Genomic DNA, 21,578 nt, shown 5'->3' on the forward strand with positions numbered 1-21,578 from the left:
AAGTTTGGGTGGTATTATCGCGGTGACGATGTATAACTTACGATGTCTGAATTTTGTATGACCCTACTAGTCTCTGGTAAGGTCGACTCTGTACGATCCTATGGCTTGTACTCTGAGAAATCCCGGCCGATTGCAACAGTCTGGCACTCTCCAGCATAGCTTCCATGACCGACCGCAGGACGCTTTTAAAAGCCGCGGTGATTGACTTCTCACAGATGTACCAGTACTATTATCTGGCATTAACCGGCTCCGAGTTCCCAAGAGACCCCTTCATTGGCGAGCCAGACTCTCATATTCACAGAATCTGATGTTGGCTTGGTCGCTGTTCACGAAGGTTGCTCCGGTCTCAGTTTACATCGAGATCCGCGTCGGCATTGCTTGTTACCGGGGCTGTCATTCCGTGAGATCCACATGATGATGTACGTCGCTTCTCATTAGGAGGGCAGAGGCCTGGAGCTTTACTCTCTTGGTCTCGTATCGCTAAATCTGGCTTAGCACCGATTTGACAGGGAATGAAGTTTATATCGTTGGATGGGACTTTGCGAGAGGTTCATCTGGTTCAGGGACGGGCTTTCACCAGAATATAAAGGACGCCATCCCCTGCAGCGCTCTTGTGCCCGACTAGTATTTCTTTCTGTCATGAGGCTAAAGATGGTTACCCTCACTGAAGTCATCGCGTCAAATAAACGCATCACTTCCACGTTTCCCAACGGTCTTGTTGCTGTTTTCGTCGGGGGCACCAGCGGCGTAGGTGAGTACACGGTCAAGAAGTTCGCCAAGTATACTAGTACTCTCATCTCCCGGGTCTACATCGTCGGCCGATCCCAGGAGGCTGCCGACCGCATCCTGGCGGATTGCAGGCTGCTCAGTCCCGGCAGCAAGTTCGAGTTCATCAAGGCGGACGTGAGCCTCCTGAAAGAGGTCGACCAAGTATGCAAGTACATCAAAAGCAAGGAATCAAAGATCAACATCCTCTTCCTGACTCAAGCGTCCATGGCTTTCAAGTCGAGTACGTCTGGTTCCTCGCTTACGCAGACTTTTTCAAACAAAACTAACAGTCTACAGCCACATCTGAAGGGTTGCCTCTTTCTGCCGGTCTTATGATGCACTCACGCCCGCGATTCGTCCTCAATCTTCTGCCTCTGATCCAGAGTGCGAACTCACTGCGCAGGGTCGTGAGCGTTGGAGCGGCGACCTTTGGGGGCAAGATTGATTTGGACAATATGTCTAGCCAAGGGTTTCCCCTGCTCAAGATGCGCGACCAAAACGCGGCCATACAGTCGCTGCTACTGCAAAAGATGGCCCGGGAGGCACCAGAAGTCGGCTTCATACACTCATGCCCCGGTGTCGTCAAGAGTGGCATCATGCGCGAGGCTCATACGGACGTGAGTCCTGGACTGCGGATGATCATTTTCATATCTGGTCTCCTCTCACCCTTCATACAAGTCCCGCCCGACGAGTGTGGTGAGCGGAACCTCTTCATGGCTACTAGTGCCAGGTATCCGCCGCGTGAAGGCGGTGCTGCTGTCGCCGGCGTGTCGTTGAGTCAGAACCTGGCCGAAGCGAGGGGCGCTGACGGACAGGTCGGCAGTGGAATGTACTCAGTGAACACCAAGGGCGAGAGTGCGCCGCCCAAGGTTGAGAAGGTGCTTCAGGAATACTGGGATAATGGCACGGCGGAAAAGGTGTGGGAGCACATTGCGGCAGACTTCAAGAGGATCACTGGAACGGAAGTGGGAGCCTAGCACGGGCTGGCGAGAAGAATACTAGCGATGGTGAGCATTTACTGTGGTACCTGCTCCATCAAGAGCGCTATACCCATTTCAGCTCGTATCGCCGTACTTGGATTAGCGCCGGCTGAAGGGACGGAGATAAGATGTTCCGGCCTGGGCTACTACTCCGTGCTCACTCGTGCTGTCGAGGCTGTATGGTCTCCATCCACATCGTCAACGTCTTGTGGCCATCTTCCTTTGAGATAGCGTTGCTGCCGAGTCTCCGCTGGAAAATCTGGACACAAATCCTGTCCAGTGTTGCCATCTCTCGTAATGTTGTCAGAACGAGCCAAATCTGCACCTAAGCCCGCACTCCAAAACTTCACCAACATCTTTGTTCTCTCATCGGAACCAAGCTCGGAGCATGGCTTGCTCGAGGTTCCCAAGGCCTTGGAGATTGATCCACTCAGGCAACGGCGGGCTCATCAGAAGTCTAGGTTCGGTTGCGACAACTGCAGGAGGCGTCGAGTCAAGGTCCGTATTAGTAGTCCTCGCGCAGACTACGAATAGTCGTAGTATGCTGAAGCTCCTCAACGCTGACATGTGTGCTGTAGTGCAACGAAGAATCACCATGTACAAGTTGTACTCGAAGGAGCGAAGTCTGCCATCAACCAACCAGGCGATCCAATAAAGTCGGCACGATCCCATCCATGCCTTCAAATTCCTACCCCAGCATTGTTCCAAGCTCGACCAAAGACAACGTGAACCTTCTCCACATGGAACTATTCCACCACTTTTCCACACGCACGATTCAGACGCTCGTGGGCGGTCCTGAATTCTGGAATGACGCACTCCAGCTGACCATCCGATTCGACTACGTGGTGAACGCCATGATGTGCGTTGCGGCGCGGCATCTCGCCGTCCTACGGCCTGGCGACGCCACATACCCGGCAGCGGCAAGTGGACACCTGAGTCGGACATTGTCAAGATTCCGCCATGAGATGTCCCGACCCTTTCCCTCAATGCATCTCGACGCCTTCATAGTCACCTCGCTCTTGCTCCACTACGAGATATGGATCAGTACCGACTTCACATCATCGCCCCACAGCAACAGCGGCGATGGAAACGCCACTACCACTGGTACTTCTAGTGGTACTAGTAGTAATAGTCCAACCGACCCCTTACAAGATAGCCTCTTCTCATATTGCTCGAGCATGAAGCAAGTCTTCCTGAAATGCGTGCCGCACGCGCTGGACCAGCACCAGCCATCGTTATGTCTTCCGCACCTTCAGCGCCACAATCCTGCAGAGGTCTTGGCCCAAGCTACTGCGCAGAGGAACAGCGACATGCTTGACCGATTTCGAGAATATTTCAGCCACGGCCGCCCGCTGGACTTGGATATGCTCAGCATTCCTGTCTCGCATGGAGCGGGAACTGATCCGACTACTAGTAAAGTCTCCATTGCCGACGCTTCGTTGCAGCACTCCAACCGTCGCGAAACGACAGACGACGCGGGCCCCGATATGACGACCATCGGAGATGGGTTCGAGACCGCCGTTAACGGGCTCTGTCTCATTCTGTCCTTCCTTCCCGCCGAGGGACCGGTCTCACGGGGTGGGACTGACGAGGTCAACGAGCAGCCCACTGTGTCAGCGTTGCCGGAATTGGCCCGTTACATCCTCTTTTTCCCAGTGATGTGTAATGGCCCATTCGCATCCAAGGTCCAGCAGTGCGATCTGCATGCTCTTCTACTGTTGTATCACTTTTATCGTGCCGTAAGAATCCTGCTACCTCCGGACGAGTACTGGTGGGCTCACAGACGGGCGACTAGATCGGAAGCGGTCTTGCATCAATGGTTGAGCAATGAGTTTCCACATCACTAAAGCGGAAAAGCTGCCAACCACTCCAAACCTTCATCATGACTGCATCTATGGGTATCTCAATCGAGAACAACTTTGCATCCCTCCAAACTCGAAACGACCAGCGTCAGCATCTGCTTCTCCTGCCCTGTGGGCTCAACGACTGCATCAGGGGGAAGCCGGAGACTCGGATACGCTTGAAGTAGCCGGACGATGCCGTAGCTTGCCTCGGATAGAGCGAAATCTTCTGCGAAAGGTTCAAACTATGTCAGCAAGTAATTCATTGGCCGCCACGAGGCTCTGCAACGCGCCGGGGGTAAGACGTACTGCCTAAACAGGTCCGATAGCCGTGGAGGAAGGGCATGTAAGCGTAACCGATGTTCGAGAGACTGCCGTCCAACCACCGCTCCGGACGGAATTCGTTGGCGTCTGCACCGAAAAGTTCTTTACGGCGATGCATGTGATATGGACTGAATGTGATACCGGCTTTTCGAGGGACAAGGACCGGAGCTTCGCCGTCTGGACCGCCGCCCTTGGGGAGCAGTGTCGTCCTGATTGCGGAGCGGGTGTTCATCGGAACTTGAGGATAGAGTCGAAGAACTGCAGAGACATCAACGTCGGTCAGACTTATGGTCGTCGAGTATATATCAAGCAGCACTTGAGCTGTGGCAACTCACTTTCGTTTAAAACCGCTGTCAGGTATGGCATGTTTCTGGTGTGCGCCCTTGTAATCAATGTTTGAGCGCCAGCTGCGGCCATAATCTCTTCACGAAGTCGCTTAAGCTTGTCAGGATATCGAACGAGGTGGAAGCTGTGACCGAGATCAGACGCTTATTCATCAATGGAAAAAACCCGCCATTGCTGGATAATACTTACATTGTCCATGACATCGTACAAGCTGTGGTATCTCGGCCGGCAAGCAAGACATTGACGAGCTGGTCGCGAACTAGAGTCGGATCTTTGTAATCGTTATAGAGGTCGAGAATGAAGGCGTACTTCTCACTTGCTTCCTCGTAACCGTGGTCTTCAGAATGCCGGAGAGCCCTCTTGACGAAGTAGTCGGCATAGCGCTTGACAATCTTGCATGATTTGCGGTAAGCCCAAGTGTTGTACAGGAAGCAGAGATCGGCCAGGGGAAGTCGCACAGCCGTGATTCGCGATGCTCTGTCGAAATGCTCGGCAAATTCTTTCTGCTCGTTTCGGGAGAGCGTCTCAATTGATTCGCCGAAAAGCAACGCAGTAGATGTTGCAAGCGTGAAGCGGAAGAAGGCCGGTTGGAGGTCCACGACGCCCTTTGCGTTGCGAAAGGTTGATACCAAGATCTCGACCTGCTCAGTGAAGGTTTCCAAGTCTCTTGCCTGAACTCGCGCAAATTGGCGACGGAGCATTTCGCGGGAATGTTTCCACGGCGGACCATCCTGCGTGAAGATGCCTTCGCCGAGGAAGGGGTAACAGGCGGGACGACGACAGCCTAGTCCAATATCTATATTTGTCTCTTAGCCCACGAGGAACCTGGCGAACCTCAAGAAAGAGTCGTAACGAACCTTGGAAGCGGGAATTCGTGATTGCCTCGATATTCCGGGGGTCTGAGGTGAAGTAGCCAACACACCCAAACATGTATGCTGCAAAAGTGATGCCCAGTGTTTCCGTGAACTCGACTTGCAAGGCTAGTGCATGATCGGTCAATACTGTCTCTACATGTCTCTTGATCAGGTCAAGAGCCCACGGCCAATGGTGTTTGAATTCACTTTGGGGTGGAAGGCACCCATTCAGTCTCGCAAAAGCCTCTTGTTCCTGCATGCTGTTCAGGTTGACTTCTCCTCGGTTTGGGAGGGACAACTTACCTGACGCTCCCGCCGGCGGCCATAGAACCACTTCGACAAAATCCCTACAACGGCAGCGAAGGCCAACTTGTGCACCAGCCTGATGGTGATGAGCTCAAAAACGAACATTGCGGGATCTTGGCAGAAGGATTCCTGCAACCGGGGTCACCAGGATCGGACCTTGTGGTGGAAGATTTCGGGGGCAAATCGATGGCCAGATGTTCGCCGTCGAGAGGCGGATTGCCAAGTCAAATCATCACGCCTCATATCAAGTGAATCATCCCTCGCCTTCGGAAGCGATTTGTCTTTCAAAAGCATAAGGTTCCCTCGATGCGGCACGTGGTAGATTGCAAGGGAGGCGCCAGGAACGGATCGGAGATCAGGTTGTTCAGATGCGATGCAAGGGCCATCTCGCATTCCACAGGGTCTCAGATGCACTCGCTTACAACCTACTATCATCTTGACCAGTTTCGAATTTTGTCCACCTGCTACGAGAGATGTTGACATCTTTCTCAGCATGTACGGGGGTGAGGCTTCCACCTTTCGACAATGATCACATCCAGGGATTCTGGGCTTGTGCAGACGAGACGCCCCACGACCTCCTTGATTCATTCTCGGATTGAAGCATCCCCTCAACTCGCAAGTGGTGGACACACTGGCAGAATCGTGGAAGGCAGAGGGTTGTCCCTCTAGAGTTCGTGGTGAGTTCCAAGGGCATATATCAGAAGGCTTCTTCCCAGCTGTTTTACTAACGTCAGGTCGCAGGGGCTACCGTCCCGCGCGTGGGTTATGCCCGCGTAAGGCGCCCACGCGATACCCGAGTATGGGATGGTCTTGGAGGTATAACCCGGCTATACCTGTTGAGCAGTTGACTACAACTGGCTAACGCAACTAATTATGTGGCCAGTGCTACCACCCGTGACACCCGTGTACCGCCATACTGAGGGCCAGGGGCTCTGAGCCACCTGATGGCTCACTAGGCATGGTTGCGTGGGCACTGCCCACTCTGGGTAGGGATGGCACAGACAATCGGACGCGCCGGTGCCTCTATCAAGCCAATCGCCGGTATCAGTGAGCTGATATCCGTACCCGAACCTCCAATTGGCAAAGATCGCTTGCTTGCATTCACTATCGTGTCTGTTCATGTCTCCTTCTAGCCACCCACATGGTACACATCACGCTTCCAAGACCGCGGGGAAGGCGACTTTGAGAGACACGATACCTTAAAGTTCCGAAGACTCGTCTCGCTTGGTCGAGATCAAGAAGAAATGTGCACATATACCGTCCAGCCCTCGCCTGTCGTCGCCCTCGGCCGCTCCATTCCTGCGCCTGACAATCTTTGAACACCAGCTACTATGACCACCTCAGAACAAACTCCTCCTCGGTCGCAGCGGTTCAGGCATGCCTTTACTTCCCCTTCAGCATTCCATGAGGCCTTGAGACTCAAGAGCTCGACGTCCATCCTCATCAACGAAGACCTTGCGCCATCGCCTCCGAGCAGACAGACCTGGACCATCTGGAACTACTTCGCATACTGGTGGAGCGAGTCCTGGAACGTGTCGACATGGTCTGTCGGTGCCGCCTTCATTACCCTAGGGGCCACCATCCGCGATGCGTTGCTTGTGGTGTTCTTCGCCAACCTCCTTTCGGCCGTCGTCATCGTGCTGAACGGCAGAGCGGCAGCGAGATACCACATCGGCTACCCCGTCATATCGCGCTCGAGCTTTGGAATATACGGTGAATACTTTGTCGTCGTCCTGCGCTCCATTCTGGGCATCATCTGGGGCGGCGTCCAGCTTTACTTTGAAGGCCAGTTCATCTCCGTTTGCCTACGATGCATCTTCCCGGGCTGGGAGAAGATTCACAACGGCATTCCGGCGAGCCAGCATATCACCACACAAGTCATGGTCGGCTTCTTCCTTGCTTTCCTGTTCACCCTCCCGTTTCTCTTCATCCACACCTCCCGGATCCAGCATCTCTTCAGCGTCAAGTCGTTCATCATGCCTCTTGCCGCTCTCGGAATCGTCATCTGGGCCACGACCCAGAACGGCGGTGTGTCCTCGGGCAGCCTCGAGAATTCGAGCTCGTCCACCAAGCCATCGACCTCGGTGTTGGCATGGGGCATCATCTCGCAATTCAACTCGGTCATGGGCGCCAATTCGGCGCTCCTGGTCACCGTCCCCGATCTCGCCCGGTACTCCAAGACCAAGAACGCTCAACTCTGGGGCCAACTCATCAGTCTACCGATCGGTCAGACCCTTTGCGCCGCCTTCGGCGTCATTTCCACTGTAAGCTTCAATTTCTCCCTCTTCTGGATCTGAGTTGCCCAGGCGCACTGGCTGACCACTGACATGCAACCCAGTCCGCGGTCTTGAACATGTACGGCCAGGCATATTGGAACCCCTATGACCTGCTCAACGGCATTCTCGACGAATCTTATTCCTCCAAGGCACGTGCCGGAGTCTTCTTCGCCTCCGCGAGCTTTGCCTTCGCTACACTGGGCACCTCGATCGCATGCAACTTCATCCCCTTCGCGGCCGACGTCACCTGCTTGCTGCCCAAGTACATCAACATCATCCGCGGCCAGCTTCTGTGCCTGATCATTGCATTTTCAATCGTTCCATGGTATGCCTGCCCCGGCCCATTGAGAGATTTTTCGCACCCTCGCACCCCTCCCCACCACTAGACTATACATGTCATGTCATATCGTACTATATCTGGCTGACTGAGAAATTTCACACCAGGCGTATCGTCGCAACGGCCAACGGGTTCCTCAACTTCCTCGGAGGCTACTCCATTTTCCAAGGCCCCGTCGTGGGGATCATGCTGGTCGACTACTTTTTCATCCGCCGCGGCAATCTCAATCTACCCGAGCTCTTCACCCTATCTCCGCACGGCCGGTACTATTTCTTCCACGGCTTCAACGTCCGGGCCTTCGCCGCGTTCGTCATCGGCTTCCTCCTCCCTCTGCCGGGCTTCGCGGCTAGTTTCGGCCACGACATCGGTGTGGCGGCCACTCACATGTATGCCTTGGGATGGGTGTTGAGCTTCCTCATGGGGTGTCTGTTGTACTATGTCATCTGTTCGATCTGGAAGATCCCCGGCGATGACGGCAGCTACGGCTTTGAATCTCAAGTGGAAACGGCGAAGCAGATCATCGTTGAGGGGCTCCATGTGGATGACGAGGGTGTTCACATTAGTGCTGGGATGCAGGATTCGATGGTGCCGACCAAAGATGCTCATGTAATGGAGAAGATGGCCTAGACGTTCTGGTTATGGCTTGTCCTAATGACGAATCGAACAAAGGCAATATAGATTTGAGGCTGAATTTTGACAACGTCGTCCATCCCGGTGACTTTAGGAAGACAATATCAAAGCAATGCGAGGTGCTGCGTCGTTTGTGATGGCATGGTTCCACTTGAATACCAACTAGTGTTTGGCGCGAGTGATCTCTCCCTTCTGCTGACGAGTAACTACAAGCGTTGCATGGCACGAACGTACATCACACTCCGATGTCCAGACGGCTCGGCCGGCCTGCTTGCGACGCTCACACGGTCCTCCTACCACGGGTCTCAAAAGGGAGCAGCAGACTCAGCACAATCAACAGACCGAACAGCGCACCACAGACGAACAGAGGCGCGGTGGTCTCGACATTTGCGTAACTTCCAACCAAGACACCGACGATACCACCCACCCTGTTCAAGACCACGCAAATCGCATAACCCGTAGCTCTATGGGCTGCAGGTAGGATCTCGGGCGTATATGCATATATAGTGCCGTAGTAGATGTTGCTGGCCGCTGAGATGGCACAGGAAACACCCACATTCTGCGCCGGCGTCTTAATCTGAGTATATCCAAACTGCAACGCCGTCGTGATGGCTGCGCCAACAGCCAACGTGCCGCGCCGTCCGAAGTAGCGCGCCTCGACAAGAGCAGCGGCAATGAGTGGACCGAAGATGCCGGCGAACTGGTTGAGTGCATAATTGCGCCAGACCGTGTCTGTAGCAAGAAAGCAAGAAATATCCAAGTTAGCATACTAGTACTTCAAGTTCTTCTGTACAATCGAAAGGACTAGGAATATTAGTAGCGGTGTTAAGACCTACAATTGCTGTTGGACCCGACATCTGCTCCTCGGGATTTCAAGTAGTAGGGGAGGAAGACTGAGAAGAGCGGGCTGACCGTGCCAATGACGGTCCAATTAGCGATGATCATGACCGTCGAATAGGCAAGCCTTTTGGTGCCGAAGAGCTGTGAGAAATGCTGTCGTAAACGCAAGGCGGAGACAACGCTCTTCTCGGTGTGAAGGACACGGCCGATTCTGTCCAGCCTTTCCACCGTTAGGGAGAAAGATCGATTATATTTCTGCGCGACGGTGGCAAGGTTGGCGATGACTTCGGCGTCGCGGTTCTGCGATATCAGCCATTTGGGGGTTTGGGGCATGCGAATTACCAGGACACGAAGCGTGGCAGCGACGAGGACAAGAGCGCCGCAGGTGAAGTGGAGATAGCGCCAACCCCAGTTAGCAGACCATGTACACTCTGCAACGGTGGCGTCAGGGGCGCAGGAGTAGTTGCTCATGAATGCCCAGGCGAGGAACCCGGTGATCATGTACCCGACTGCCCACCATACGGCCATGAAAGTGACGAGCCAGTAGTGGCTGGCAGGCAGGAATTCGATCAGATTGGTCGCATCGAGGATGTAGTTTCCGCCCGCACCGGCCGAGTAAATGGCAACCCTGACGAAAGTCAGCTATGATGAAAAAACCCGGGGCGTAGAGAAGGTACGGTACGTACATAGCACAGAAAGATATGTAGTTCGGCATCGCCCCGGCAATCAGGACGAATGCTGCACAAATGAATAGACTGCTGTTGAATGCTGTCCGACGGCCAATAATATCAGCACTGAAGCCCCAAACAGCGGCGCCCACCAGGAGTCCAATCTGGGAAGCCAGGGCAACGCCAGCAATGTGCTTGCTCGGATTTCCAAATTCTTGGGCCACGGCTGGTTGCGCAATCGACTGGCAGACTATGAGTAACTTGAGGTAGGCTTGGGATTAGTGATATTGACAACTTGAAGATGTGCTCGAGTCTTACAGAGTCCACCGCGTACCCAAATCCATTGAGACAAAAGAGCTTCCATTGCCAGGGCGTCATACCAATCTCATCGATGGCATTATTGGTCAATGCCATCTTCTTCGCCAGAACGGGGTCAATGGCACTGGTGTCATAGATTTCTTTCTTTAGATCGATGCTATCTTCATCTCTCTCAGACGAGGTGAGGTCATGTTCCCTAGCATTGACAGCTTTGGACTCGGCCGCAGCAAGGTCCTCATCGTGCAAAGGAAGCGGGGGTGGTACAGGTATGGCGGACATCGCAACGAGAGCGGCTTGAGTGTATAGTTTGAACCGTGTACGTGTGAAATCTCTGGTGACTCGGCCCAGGCTGTCCTCCTAGGTCGCCTTATATCGTAACTTTTGTGTGAGGCATGATAAGAGCTTCGACAACAGCGATACATAGCGTTTTGTCCACGGTTCGTTACGCACGCCTTACCGTCCAGAATGGCGACAGAGATAAGGATTGGATCTCGGTTGACGGCAGAGATGAAGGATCGCGTACCTCTGCGCCATGCTGTAACCTCCAAGCGCGGCATGCATCACACGCTCCTCGACCGATAGGCGTATGATGGAGCCCTATTGGACATGGGATGGAACGATACCAGTAGCTGCACATGAAATTGAGTGTCGAGGTTTACAACGAACGGCTCGGACAAATGATCAATCAGGCTATGCAGCGTTACCCTGCTAAGAACGAATCACCACCCCATGTCGTTCGGGGCCATCGAATCAGAAACGATCTTTGTCAGCATCAAGATAGCACGTCAATGATGATAAGGATTGCGAAGTATCTCGTTCGCGAAACACCATTCAGCAGGCTCATCCTTGCCGTGCTAGGACAGTTCATGGCCTGCGCAGAAATCCGTCGGCCATAGCGGAGGCACACGAAGATGGCGCCTTCCGAATACGCGCTTTCCCCTAGAATTTGGTGTGAGAATATGAATGAATGACAAATGCCAATTCGGTCGCGCTGATTCAAATCGAATACTTGTTTGCTACTTGGACGTCGTTCTTTCAATATCTCGATCTCGTTTGCAGGGAGATCCAATCAATCTGGCGATTCACAATGAGCTTCACGCATACTGGGATCACGGAGCAGGTGCTTGCTTACCGAGCACCAGACCCTCCTGTCAAGGAGTTTGAACCTCCAAAAGATCGTGCTTTCTTTGCGGACCCTGAGAAGAAGACCCTGTTGGCCGCGGCGAAGCAAGTTCGACATCTGACGCCGTACATTGGTACCGAACTGGTTGGCATTCAACTCAGTCAGCTCAGCGATGCTCAGAAAGATGAGCTGGCCTTGTTGGTCGCAGAGGTCAGAGACCCATAAGCTATCAGGCAATAGCCTAACACTGACGGCAATACAGAGAGGTGTTGTATTCTTCAGGGAACAGGGCCTCACGCTTGACCAACAGCACGATTTTATCACGCATTACGGGATAGTAAGTCGACAACCAACTCCGGACATATTTCTTGGTATCTCTGATTCGCGCGAATTCTAGCAAGACCGTGATCCAAATCAGCAGGATCCACGACATGTCACGATCATTGGGCGAGACAAGTGAGTGGCTACAAACAGCTCTATGATGAGGCTCTCCGAGGACAGGTTGACCAATATTGACAGCGACATCCGGGCGTACGGCGACATGAGCGGAGAATATCATTCCGACCATTCTCATGAAGCCAACCCGCCGGCATACACAATGCTACGAATGGTTCGGACTCCGGAGTTCGGTGGTGACACCATTTTCACAAGTCAGACCGCACTGTTTGACAAGCTGAGCCCAACTTTCCAGAAGTTGTTCGAGGGTCTCCATGGAGTTCACAGCTCGGAGGTATGATTGTATTGCGCAAGCAGAGATTGGCATGGTAGGTGGTGGCTGACACGACATCCCAGCATACATTTGTGAATTCGATCAATGGTGGTTACAATCCGTTCCGCCCTCCACAGCGACGTGAACATCCTTTGGTAGGCGTACATCTTCAGCATATCCGAGGCAGTCGTTTTTACTGATATGACATTCAATCAGGTCCGCACACATCCCGTGACCAAGTTGAAGTCTCTCTTCTACAATCCAATGTTCCTCATCCACATAGCAGAGCTGAAGGGTCAAGAGAGCATTCACGCACTCAGCTTTTTGAGAGAGCACCTCCATGCAGCAGACGATCTTACTGTCAGGTGGAAATGGGAGCCGGGCAGCGTCGCATTCTGGGACAACCGAGTCGTAGCTCACAGAGCCTTACCAGGAGGCTACGACACCTCTCTTCGGGAGGGCAAGCGGACAGCGATCTTCGGAGAGAAGCCATTCTTCGACCCTTCAGGGGAGACGCTGACTCAACGGATTGAAAGGCTTCGTGGCGATGCAACCAAGGCTGAAACGGTGAAGCTTCATTTCAACACTGCTTCCGGGGAGACCAATGATTGAAAGCCAGCATCCATTTCAATGAGAGACGACTAACTAAGTTAGCTACATCAGGTCGCTAGCCAGGCGGACTGGCCAGCACGGTTGGGTCAGATAGTACAATTCAACACTGATGCTTGCGGAATGATTCCTCAGCTTTGGCAAAACCAATCCAGACCAAGCGACCACTCCCTTCACTTGTGTCTTCAAGCAAAATTGGAAGTCTTATAAAGCAGTTTGTCCTTGTTGTCCTGCTTCACCCAGATCGCGGCCTGCGTGTCCTTCTCCTTGGCCCCGACCTTCAAGGTGAATTTTGCGACTTCAAAACTGATGCCTCCCATCAATTGGTTGCTCGCCCAAGTGGGAGCTCCGGAGAAGACCTTGGCTCCAGAACCGTCGTCAAGTGCCGCGCCGAAAGGGTACCCATTGATCGTGGATAGGTATGCTCTGCCAACCTGGCGGTCGGCGTCCCAGATGTAGTTGAAGACACACGTTATCTTCTCGGGCGTAGATGTGACGGGGGACTTCTCGGTCCGGGTCAATGTCACCGTCAGTGATTGTGAAGACATGGTGTTCGCTGGAAGTTATGCGTGGAAGGCCAATGAACCTATATAACTTGAAGTCTGGCTTGTTCAGCGACGTTGATATACTGTTGATGAAACAGAACGTAAGGAATGGAATGGGGACAGAGGGTCGTACTTATACCCCATCAACTAGGCTGTAGATTGTCGAGATGGACGTTCGTAGTGGCTTCAGTTTGAGACCCTCTTTGAATGCCCTGTGCCAGCTGAATACTAGTATCGTGTGCTCGCTTAACATGCGGACCCCTGCACACGGCAGCCTCGTGGAACAAATGGGATGCAGAGAGAACACTTCTGGACCATACCTACGGCCGAGGACGAGAGTCGGGCTGGCTGATAACCTCACTTCTCGATATTGAAGCTGATGCAGAGTTCAGCTGGGACGCGGCTTGGTCCAAGGGGCCGAACCATATCGATGCGTGGTTCTGCAGTTGTACTGTGTTGAGGCAAGAGGCGTAAGTCTAGGCTCGGCCGCATGCACACCCCGCAATTCTCGCGGTCCACTAACATGCAGTACGTAAGGTATCTACGGCAATCCCTGACCCAGCCTCCAGACGACCAGCATCGCTTTCGTCCAACCCGGATCTCTTACTGTGAGCCAGGCCAGATATTTCGGCGCAGGCTGACCACAATGGAATACGATCAACAGCTCAACAGTAGGCATACAACTATGTCAAACGTGGGTACAACGAAGTCTCCGATCTGAGCTTTCCAATCTTGAACCATCGGTCTGGGCTTCTTTACTACGTTGCGGCAGCCGGCTGCATATTCTGGTCAAGACTGGACATTGCTCTGCGCCTTAACAGGCCTTCAAAAGATTGGCCCATTCGGCTTTCGTGAGTGAAGCTGAAAGGTCAAGACTCCGGATTGCTTTGTCGACAGTCCGGCCACGGCCATGCCAAATGTTAGGGTTTGATTGAGAGCCTAAGTCGTAAGGCAGAGAACTAAAGTACACAGTGCGCAAAAGGCGCAGATGTAGGCAGTCTAGTGACCGCCTGTGCGACTGCTTTCACCCTTCACTGCCAATGGTGACGGAAAGCATCTGGGGCTGGAATGTGCTCAAAGGATTGCCAGGTTTCACTCGAAATTCCGATCTATGCGTCTGGTATCCAACATTCTTCCCGGAGGGGTTGTCTCAGGCCTAAGTTATATTAACCTTGTGGTAATGTCACCCTTTCCGAGCGCCGACTCACTTTACCTTAGTTATTAAATCGATTCGGTCTACACACAAAACTGCCGCAATTTCCAGTCAAGATTGAAACTTGCCCATAGACAAGGCAAAGCAATCATGTCGGACCAAGACTTACGAGACATGGACAAGACAAACCAGCAATCAAGTGTCGACCCCAATCGACCGAAACACTGAGACAGTTGTGGAATGCAGTACTACTTTGTCGCAGGGCTTCGCCACCATCACAACGAGACGGACTGCTCTTCGGTGCCAGCTCCGGAGACGTTGGATGACGATCGACCTTCAGCGCGCTTTACATCATTCTGTGGACTAACGCTCGATCAAGCACGGCCCGGGCAACTCTCTGAATTTCACGTGCTTGAAGATGACGGCGATCCGGGAACATCAGAGAGCGATGAATGGCAGGCCACGGCAAAGGAGGTTGGAGGACCCGAGGTAGTCTCTTCGCGGAGCTTCTGGCATCACCCTCTGAACTAACGCACCTATAGAAACTACAATCTCTCGTCCAAGTTGGCCTCGCAGCCGTCCGCGTCAGGGTCGGAAATGCCCATCTGCCGAGCTCTGATGCAGAAACCATCGAGTTATCCGGTTTTCGCCTATCTCGTGACCTGGTCGTTACTTGCGCTCACTTTTCGAACTGGAAGCTCGCTGAAAACAATGTCCAATCCTTCCTGAACGGGGCAAATAGAGTTTGCGAAGCGATTCAGGCGATCTGGGTCGGAGGAAAAGGTAACTTCTCGTCCGCAATGTCTACGCCATATACACACAACTGACTATGCCCAGGTCAGAGAAACCGCTTTACTCTCCGCCTTTGGGCAATCCACAAAGAGTGGGACAGCGCCGTTTTTCGTATCCCACATTGGCCGGCGAAGGACAGTAAGAACTATGTTGTCCAGAAAGACGATGTGAACTTGGTCACTCCGGAGGAACGTCGCAACCTAATTGGCGCTCCACGGGTGCAATGCTGGTCAACTGGGTATAACAGTGCTGTCAATATGGTCGAATTTCGACAACGTTTCGAGGCGTTCTTAAGGCGTCACGGCGACGAGAAGACGAAGATTGTTCAAGATTACGTAAGTTATGATATACCATCTCTAAACTTCCTATCTGACTATGTCCCGACAGAAATTCGACGATGCCAACCCACCTGGGTCGGGCTTCCTTATACCAGACATGAGGACTGTCAGCTTCGGCACAAATATCGAACACCCGAGTTGTGCCAAAGACCACCAGGAGTGCGTTGAACTGAGTGCATGGTACGGGCGATCCGGTTCAATGGTTTGCACTGAGAAAGACGGAAGATCGACCATCATAGGCATTAGTAAGTTACTCTCCCGTTGCAAAGGCGAAGCACACATCTGACACAGGAGTTCACCAGTCCAAGGAGGTGAAGATGTCTCTGATTGCAACCTCATCTTGCTTTTCAGCACCGAAATGACGGAATGGTGGAATGCCGCTACCGATCTGGGGGAGAGTTCAGATCCACAGGCGCTCGCCAGGCGAGTTGTCATGGCTTGATCGTGTCTATCAGAGAATCAACGGGATTTCTTGCGTTGCTTTCGGTCGGCTTTTTCAGAGGCTTGGGGGTTTCGCTGGCCTGCTTGAAGTGTCCCAACACGGGTGTGCATGATGCTTTTCTTTTGCTAGGTATCTAGCTAGCTGGGAAAGAATCGGCACCGGTAGTCCTTCCACAGGCGATATACCCCTTCTGACCTAATTCTAACTACTCGGTCACCTTCTCATCATCCGGGACTAGTCTTATAATCTTGTGCTTCCCTCTTAGGAAAGGTATCGGACGTATCTCCAGTACCTGTAGTTGCGTTCATGGTTGATCGCAGCCTCGCCAAGCAATGACATCAATGTCCAGGGAATTATTTTGGACAAATCTCTGGCCGTTGTTTTGCGACACTTCAACCCATGGACGGAGCCTGTCTCGATCTGACAGTGTGTCTGCGGCGATGTCGAAAGAAGCCTGCGGAATAGCGAAGTGTTGGTGATCTTGATCCTGGGTTGGAAATGTTCTCAAGAGGGGCCGGCGTACGAATTCTACGAAACTGCACCCGAGCTACGAGGATCGCATCAACTTCAGCAGCCCGCGCAGTCCCCAAACGATTCTCGTCGTCCGCCACCCTCATTGGCAATGGCACACCTCACACAGCCCATCCCCTGGCAGGGGTTGCCTCACAGCTTGACCACGTTGCCCCGCGCTTCGAGATAGACCCGGACAACATCAAGATCCTCGACTCTCCTACCGCTTTCTACGAGACGCTGAAGGTATTGAGTATCGGAGAATGACAAGAGACGAATATCCCGCTAAGGCTTTTCGCAGGCTAAAATTCGAGGGGCGAAAACGAGGATATACCTGTCCACATTATACATTGGAAAGACGGAGCATGAACTGATTGATACCCTAAGGGAAGCTCTCGAGGCCAATCCCAACCTTGAGCTCTCCATCCTGACAGACGCGCTTCGAGGCACCAGGGAAGACCCTGATCCATCATGCGGGACTCTGCTTGCTCCGTTGATCTCTCAGTTCGGCGACAGAGTTAGGATTTCAATGTTCCACACTCCGAATCTGAATGGGTGGAAGAAGAAGCATATGCCGAAGCGTATCAATGAGGGGTGGGGTCTGCAGCATATGAAGCTCTATGGATTCGACGACGAGATCATGTTATCAGGGTAAGGTCTCTTCCATTGCCCGAGAGAGAGCAGCAAAACCGACTGAGAATTCCAGGGCGAATTTGTCCAACGACTACTTCACGAATCGATTGGACAGATACCACATCTTCAAATCCAAAGAGCTTACAGACTTCTACGGTGCAGTCCATGAAGCAGTCTGCGATCTGTCTTATACCCTTGTCCCCACGGACGAACGTCCCGGCGGGTTTGAGCTGGTCAGCCCTCATGAACGTGGCTTTCCAGATCCGCTCTGGCACACGAAGAGATACAAGGCATATGCAAAACACACCCTCGAGCCACTCATCCACAAGAAGGCGAGACAGAAAATGTTCCCTGTCCCATTTACGAAGGAGAAGACATTCGTCTATCCCTTGGCACAGTTTGATGTCTTGCTCGGCCAGCCCAAAAACATCGCCTTTCTCGACTATGAATTCGCAACATACACCTCGACCGAGAAACCCGCGATAACGCGATTATTGACTAACCTCGCCGAAGACGAACGCCTGCACAAGTCCCGATGGACCTTCACAGCAGGATACTTTAACATAGACCCAGATATATGCAAACTCCTGATTGCGGCAGCACCAGAACCAGGCGTCTTGGTCCCCGGCGCCAAAGCATTTGAACAGGCGTGCACGGTGATCACTGCATCACCCTGGGCCAACGGCTTCTACGGCAGCCCGGGCGTAAGCGGTATGCTACCAGCAGCATATACTCTGCTCTCACGCCGCTTTCTCCGCACCGTCGCGAATGCAGGCAAGGAGCACCAGATCCAACTGAAAGAGTGGCGGAAAGGCACCGTCGGCGAACCAGGCGGCATGACGTACCATGCTAAAGGCCTCTGGGTGACGCTTCCTCCTCAACCTGGTCCAGACTCGACTCTTGTCGATGAAGCAGGGCCCAGCGTCACCATCGTGGGCAGCAGCAATTACACCAAACGAAGTTACAGTCTCGATTTGGAGATCGGCGCGATGGTCGTCACGGGCGATGACCGCCTAAAGGCCAGATTGAGGAAAGAGACGGAAAACCTCGAGGCAGATGCGACAGTTGCGACGCAAGATACTTTGGCGCGAATCGATCGAAGAGTCGGTCTGAAGGTCAGACTTGCCCTGTGGTTGGTCGAAGCACTGGGTGGTGCACTTTGACAGCTTGGCCATTGTCCTTACCGTTTGTTTTGTCACGAGGACGTCTTTCGCCTGAGTATTGGCGAGTTCTAGAACCAGCACAGCCGACCCCAAAGGCAGGTCATATGATGCTGTTGCTAACGCGAGGATCGCGCTGGAGGCCGACAAGGCTTCTCGAGCCTTCTTTCCAACAGGAATTGGTGCATCTGGAGTCATTGGAAAGACGCTTTTCCAGGACGCCGAAGCTATTGAGGCACATCGGGGCGGATATCTGCCATTCGTCACGACGGACAATCTTCCCCGTCAATGTGGGGGCTGCCGTGATGAACTTGCTGGGTCTTCGTCTGTCCCCGAGACTGTCTGGGTGTACGATAGTAGTAGTATTGTACCACAAATATAATGTTAGAGTATAGAATATGGACAACTCAGCTCAACCTTTCATTGGGAAGCACCCAATCACTATTCCCTAGCTCACGTATCAAGGTCCACCCCGGTGATGAGGAGGGCAGTACAAAAAGAAACAAGACCTGGCTGTGCGAAGTGCGATCGATTTGAGGCAGAGGGCATCGAACAGCGTTGCTCGCATTGTCCGACGCATAGCGGCAAGAAGAAAAGAAACTCATCATGCGGAAAAAGAGGAGCTGAATGGGAAATATTACTACTGGTAGTATTCACATGCCAAACGAGTCGAGTCGCTCCCCTTCACCGCTGTCAACAAAAAGACGTTGGGAAAATCTTCTGGGAAACATTTTTGGATTCTTTTTTCTGGTCGGTAAAACTTTTCGCTCCGTACTGTTCGCCATATCACAATGCAGCGTTCATGCACGGCCTGGGCTTTGCGACGCGAGAGAGGGGGAAAGAAAGACAGGACGAGATACGGGAAGAATATCACAATCCAGAATCAGGAAGCGAGGGGGAAAAGGGCGGTATATACACCGCCACCCGGGGTTGGGGAGATGATGGAGGGTGGCAAGGGTGCTTGTATGGCGTCGCTTGGTGTTGTGGACAGGCAGTAGGCCAGAAATTGCAGGGCTAGGCGTGGCTTAAGGTGACTTAGAACTACAGTACGGATACCGTAGAGCCATCAGGACAAGTACTTGATCAAGGTAAAAAGTCTGGAGGTGTATACCAAGCTCAGTGTTGCAACCACAAGCAAGGTACGGAGTTCTGCACGGCACGGCAAGTTTTGCGGATCGGCTAGAGAAAACTTCAACAAAACACTTGTAGAGATTGACATTGACATTGGCACCATGCCACAGTAGACAGCGCGGGAAGTGTTGAACGATGGATGCTACCTCGAACCACAAGGGAAGTAGTCCTACGGTTCATGGAAGAAAGAAATTTACTCGAAGTGTCTGGGGTCCAAGGGCTTTGGTTACGGGTTCGGAAGAGGTGGGTGGGTGGCATGCAATGCAGGCAGCTACTCGTAGCGACGTCCTTGAGATCCGCCCAGGAACGGGAGTGAGAGTGAGATTCGGTATACTTACACAGGATGCTGCTTGCATCGCGACGACCACCAGCGAGTCGGGAGGTGCAAGGGAAAAAGGTCTCTTACTGATGATAGCGTAAGATCGAGTGCCAACCGACTGGCGGTAAAGCAGGTTTGCGCTTCGGCAGTAGGAAACTGCAAGTGGTAGCCGTGCATGTTGAATGAGCGCGTGCTTTGGATGGCAAGTTGTCAACGACTGTCCAACACTCGAGCAAGCGCTGTATACAGCGGAGTCGAAATTTTTTCGGAGGCGGCTCGTAGCCAAAAGAACAGCACCTGAGATCGACACCCGTGGTGGAGAGTCTCCAGCGGTCAAGCCAGCGTCGGGCCGCGGCGCCACTGCTTCAAGCCCATGTGCAGAGGATCCAGAATGTACAGAGTAGTGGATGAAGAAAGATGCTTGATGCTCACCAGTGACCACTATGGGGTTCTCTTCTGTCGTGGCAGTCTTAGTGCAACCTGGACAATAGTATCGGCGGCAATATGATTCGCAAAAAGAAGTCCAACATACTTGCCGACCTGAATGGTCGTGGCTTGCCTCGACTGCTGGCGATCATATGCGGTCAGGGACATTTGGCTGCGAGATGAGTGCTTGTCTCACTTTCAGTGAAAGTTCTTCCCAGCCTCCAAGAACCTTCACAACTAACAGTCCCGAATCAGCGTGGATGAAGAGGATCAATGAGGAAAAATTTGTTGTTGCGCTTATGCAGGTTCTGCATACCTAGGTATACAATGGCCCGTAGGCTGCATTAGGCTCGCCTCCAAAGCACACTCCTACAATGCCATTTTGGCCACTGAAAGAGGCCACCTGGAGGCCAGATGGAAATTGCCCTTCTTTTCACCGACATTCAGGCAAGAGACTAGAGTGTCGAATAGTAGTATGTCGACAGACCATGTTGTTGATAGTAGCATGAAGCTGAGGGTAAATTGCAGCACCGGTTATCTACCCACACTACCACAGTACGGAGTATACAGTAGTCAATTGATGAGATACGAGACCTGTTGAACAGAGCGTCCGTCAGCGTCTTTTGACAGCAGGATTCTCCCGAAACATCAACAACTTGTCTCACGTTGGATTCTCGAAACCGCCAAGTGTCAAAGCCCTTGAAGGCTTTAGGGTGATTGCGAATTTATCCGAGATGATGCCTTCGAGCCATGGGCCGTCATGGGCCAATCCCTGGCTTATCATTCACGTGGTCTTCTTGACTTGTCTCTCGCATGTTTGTTAATCGTGGTCTACCAACAAAACTTGGACTTCGGTTCGGGATAAGAGTCGCTGATCTGATAAACAACCGGGTTCTGACAGGCTTAGCTGGAGTGCCAATTCAGGATACGAGATCGTCAGAACTCCTTGGAAGTGGATAGAAGATCATCAAAACAAGTGTCTCCTTTGCTCGTGCTTTGATGTCCTGGTGCCCAGTGGCTTCGTGTCAAAGCCTCGAAAAGACACCTCAGCTTAGGTCACATGATCCGGCAAGCTCCAGCTGGGGAATCGAAGTCTGTGGGTGCCTGTCCAACATTACGAGGTACGGGGTTACGCGTATCATAGGGGTGGTCAGAGATGACTTGTGCAGGTAGGCCTTATGGTTGAGCAAATTCTTGAGCT

The 21,578-nt window shown here is 52.7% G+C and overlaps 8 protein-coding genes across 9 annotated transcripts; 5 read left to right on the top strand and 3 right to left on the bottom strand.

Annotated features, from left to right (window-relative positions):
- Nucleotides 1-651: 651 nt before the first annotated feature.
- Nucleotides 652-3,595, top strand: PV05_10291 (uncharacterized protein; the record flags this gene model as incomplete). The annotated part of the gene is made up of 3 exons (XM_013456713.1): nt 652-1,009; nt 1,066-1,733; nt 2,327-3,595. The coding sequence occupies 3 exons, from the start codon at nt 652-654 to the stop codon at nt 3,593-3,595; spliced, it is 2,295 nt and encodes a 764-aa protein (XP_013312167.1).
- A 56-nt stretch (nt 3,596-3,651) lies between these two features.
- PV05_10292 (uncharacterized protein) lies at nt 3,652-5,523 on the bottom strand (the record flags this gene model as incomplete). Its single annotated transcript, XM_013456714.1, has 6 exons — nt 3,652-3,818; nt 3,899-4,171; nt 4,249-4,382; nt 4,448-5,054; nt 5,116-5,365; nt 5,416-5,523. The coding sequence occupies 6 exons, from the start codon at nt 5,521-5,523 to the stop codon at nt 3,652-3,654; spliced, it is 1,539 nt and encodes a 512-aa protein (XP_013312168.1).
- Nucleotides 5,524-6,749: 1,226 nt separating this feature from the next.
- Nucleotides 6,750-8,658, top strand: PV05_10293 (uncharacterized protein; the record flags this gene model as incomplete). The annotated part of the gene is made up of 3 exons (XM_013456715.1): nt 6,750-7,682; nt 7,757-8,019; nt 8,139-8,658. 3 exons carry the CDS (start codon nt 6,750-6,752, stop codon nt 8,656-8,658), a joined length of 1,716 nt encoding a protein of 571 aa, XP_013312169.1.
- A 283-nt stretch (nt 8,659-8,941) lies between these two features.
- PV05_10294 (uncharacterized protein) lies at nt 8,942-10,766 on the bottom strand (the record flags this gene model as incomplete). Its single annotated transcript, XM_013456716.1, has 4 exons — nt 8,942-9,393; nt 9,498-10,129; nt 10,188-10,429; nt 10,488-10,766. 4 exons carry the CDS (start codon nt 10,764-10,766, stop codon nt 8,942-8,944), a joined length of 1,605 nt encoding a protein of 534 aa, XP_013312170.1.
- A 682-nt stretch (nt 10,767-11,448) lies between these two features.
- PV05_10295 (uncharacterized protein) lies at nt 11,449-13,070 on the top strand. Its single transcript, XM_013456717.1, has 6 exons — nt 11,449-11,820; nt 11,873-11,947; nt 12,008-12,066; nt 12,130-12,340; nt 12,403-12,474; nt 12,536-13,070. Exons 1-6 carry the CDS (start codon nt 11,455-11,457, stop codon nt 12,929-12,931), a joined length of 1,179 nt encoding a protein of 392 aa, XP_013312171.1. The 5' UTR covers nt 11,449-11,454; the 3' UTR covers nt 12,932-13,070.
- Nucleotides 13,071-13,113: 43 nt separating this feature from the next.
- Nucleotides 13,114-13,476, bottom strand: PV05_10296 (uncharacterized protein; the record flags this gene model as incomplete). The annotated part of the gene is made up of 2 exons (XM_013456718.1): nt 13,114-13,354; nt 13,400-13,476. The coding sequence occupies 2 exons, from the start codon at nt 13,474-13,476 to the stop codon at nt 13,114-13,116; spliced, it is 318 nt and encodes a 105-aa protein (XP_013312172.1).
- A 1,390-nt stretch (nt 13,477-14,866) lies between these two features.
- PV05_10297 (uncharacterized protein) lies at nt 14,867-16,419 on the top strand (the record flags this gene model as incomplete). Its single annotated transcript, XM_013456719.1, has 5 exons — nt 14,867-15,115; nt 15,169-15,409; nt 15,464-15,753; nt 15,806-16,001; nt 16,059-16,419. The coding sequence occupies 5 exons, from the start codon at nt 14,867-14,869 to the stop codon at nt 16,196-16,198; spliced, it is 1,116 nt and encodes a 371-aa protein (XP_013312173.1). The 3' UTR covers nt 16,199-16,419.
- A 169-nt stretch (nt 16,420-16,588) lies between these two features.
- PV05_10298 lies at nt 16,589-18,917 on the top strand. Of its 2 annotated transcripts, XM_013456721.1 has the most exons (3): nt 16,589-16,954; nt 17,010-17,359; nt 17,415-18,917. In XM_013456721.1, exons 1-3 carry the CDS (start codon nt 16,697-16,699, stop codon nt 18,502-18,504), a joined length of 1,698 nt encoding a protein of 565 aa, XP_013312175.1. In that variant the 5' UTR covers nt 16,589-16,696; the 3' UTR covers nt 18,505-18,917. The 2 variants fall into 2 exon arrangements, with proteins under 2 accessions (XP_013312175.1, XP_013312174.1); XM_013456720.1 differs by having other exon boundaries at nt 16,589-17,359.
- The last annotated feature ends 2,661 nt before the right edge of the window (nt 18,918-21,578 follow it).

The sequence above is a fragment of the Exophiala xenobiotica genome (genome assembly GCF_000835505.1).
Source record: "Exophiala xenobiotica strain CBS 118157 unplaced genomic scaffold supercont1.6, whole genome shotgun sequence".
Classification (NCBI taxonomy): Eukaryota; Fungi; Ascomycota; class Eurotiomycetes; order Chaetothyriales; family Herpotrichiellaceae; genus Exophiala; species Exophiala xenobiotica.

Coding starts and splice junctions, on each gene's coding strand:
- PV05_10298 (XM_013456721.1), top strand. CDS start 16,697: ATGTTCTCAAGAGGGGCCGGCGTACGAATTCTACGAAACTGCACCCGA. Junction 16,955..17,009: donor CTTTCTACGAGACGCTGAAG/GTATTGAGTATC, acceptor GGCTTTTCGCAG/GCTAAAATTCGAGGGGCGAA. Junction 17,360..17,414: donor GACGAGATCATGTTATCAGG/GTAAGGTCTCTT, acceptor TGAGAATTCCAG/GGCGAATTTGTCCAACGACT.
- PV05_10295 (XM_013456717.1), top strand. CDS start 11,455: ATGACAAATGCCAATTCGGTCGCGCTGATTCAAATCGAATACTTGTTT. Junction 11,948..12,007: donor TTATCACGCATTACGGGATA/GTAAGTCGACAA, acceptor CGCGAATTCTAG/CAAGACCGTGATCCAAATCA. Junction 12,475..12,535: donor AGCGACGTGAACATCCTTTG/GTAGGCGTACAT, acceptor ACATTCAATCAG/GTCCGCACACATCCCGTGAC.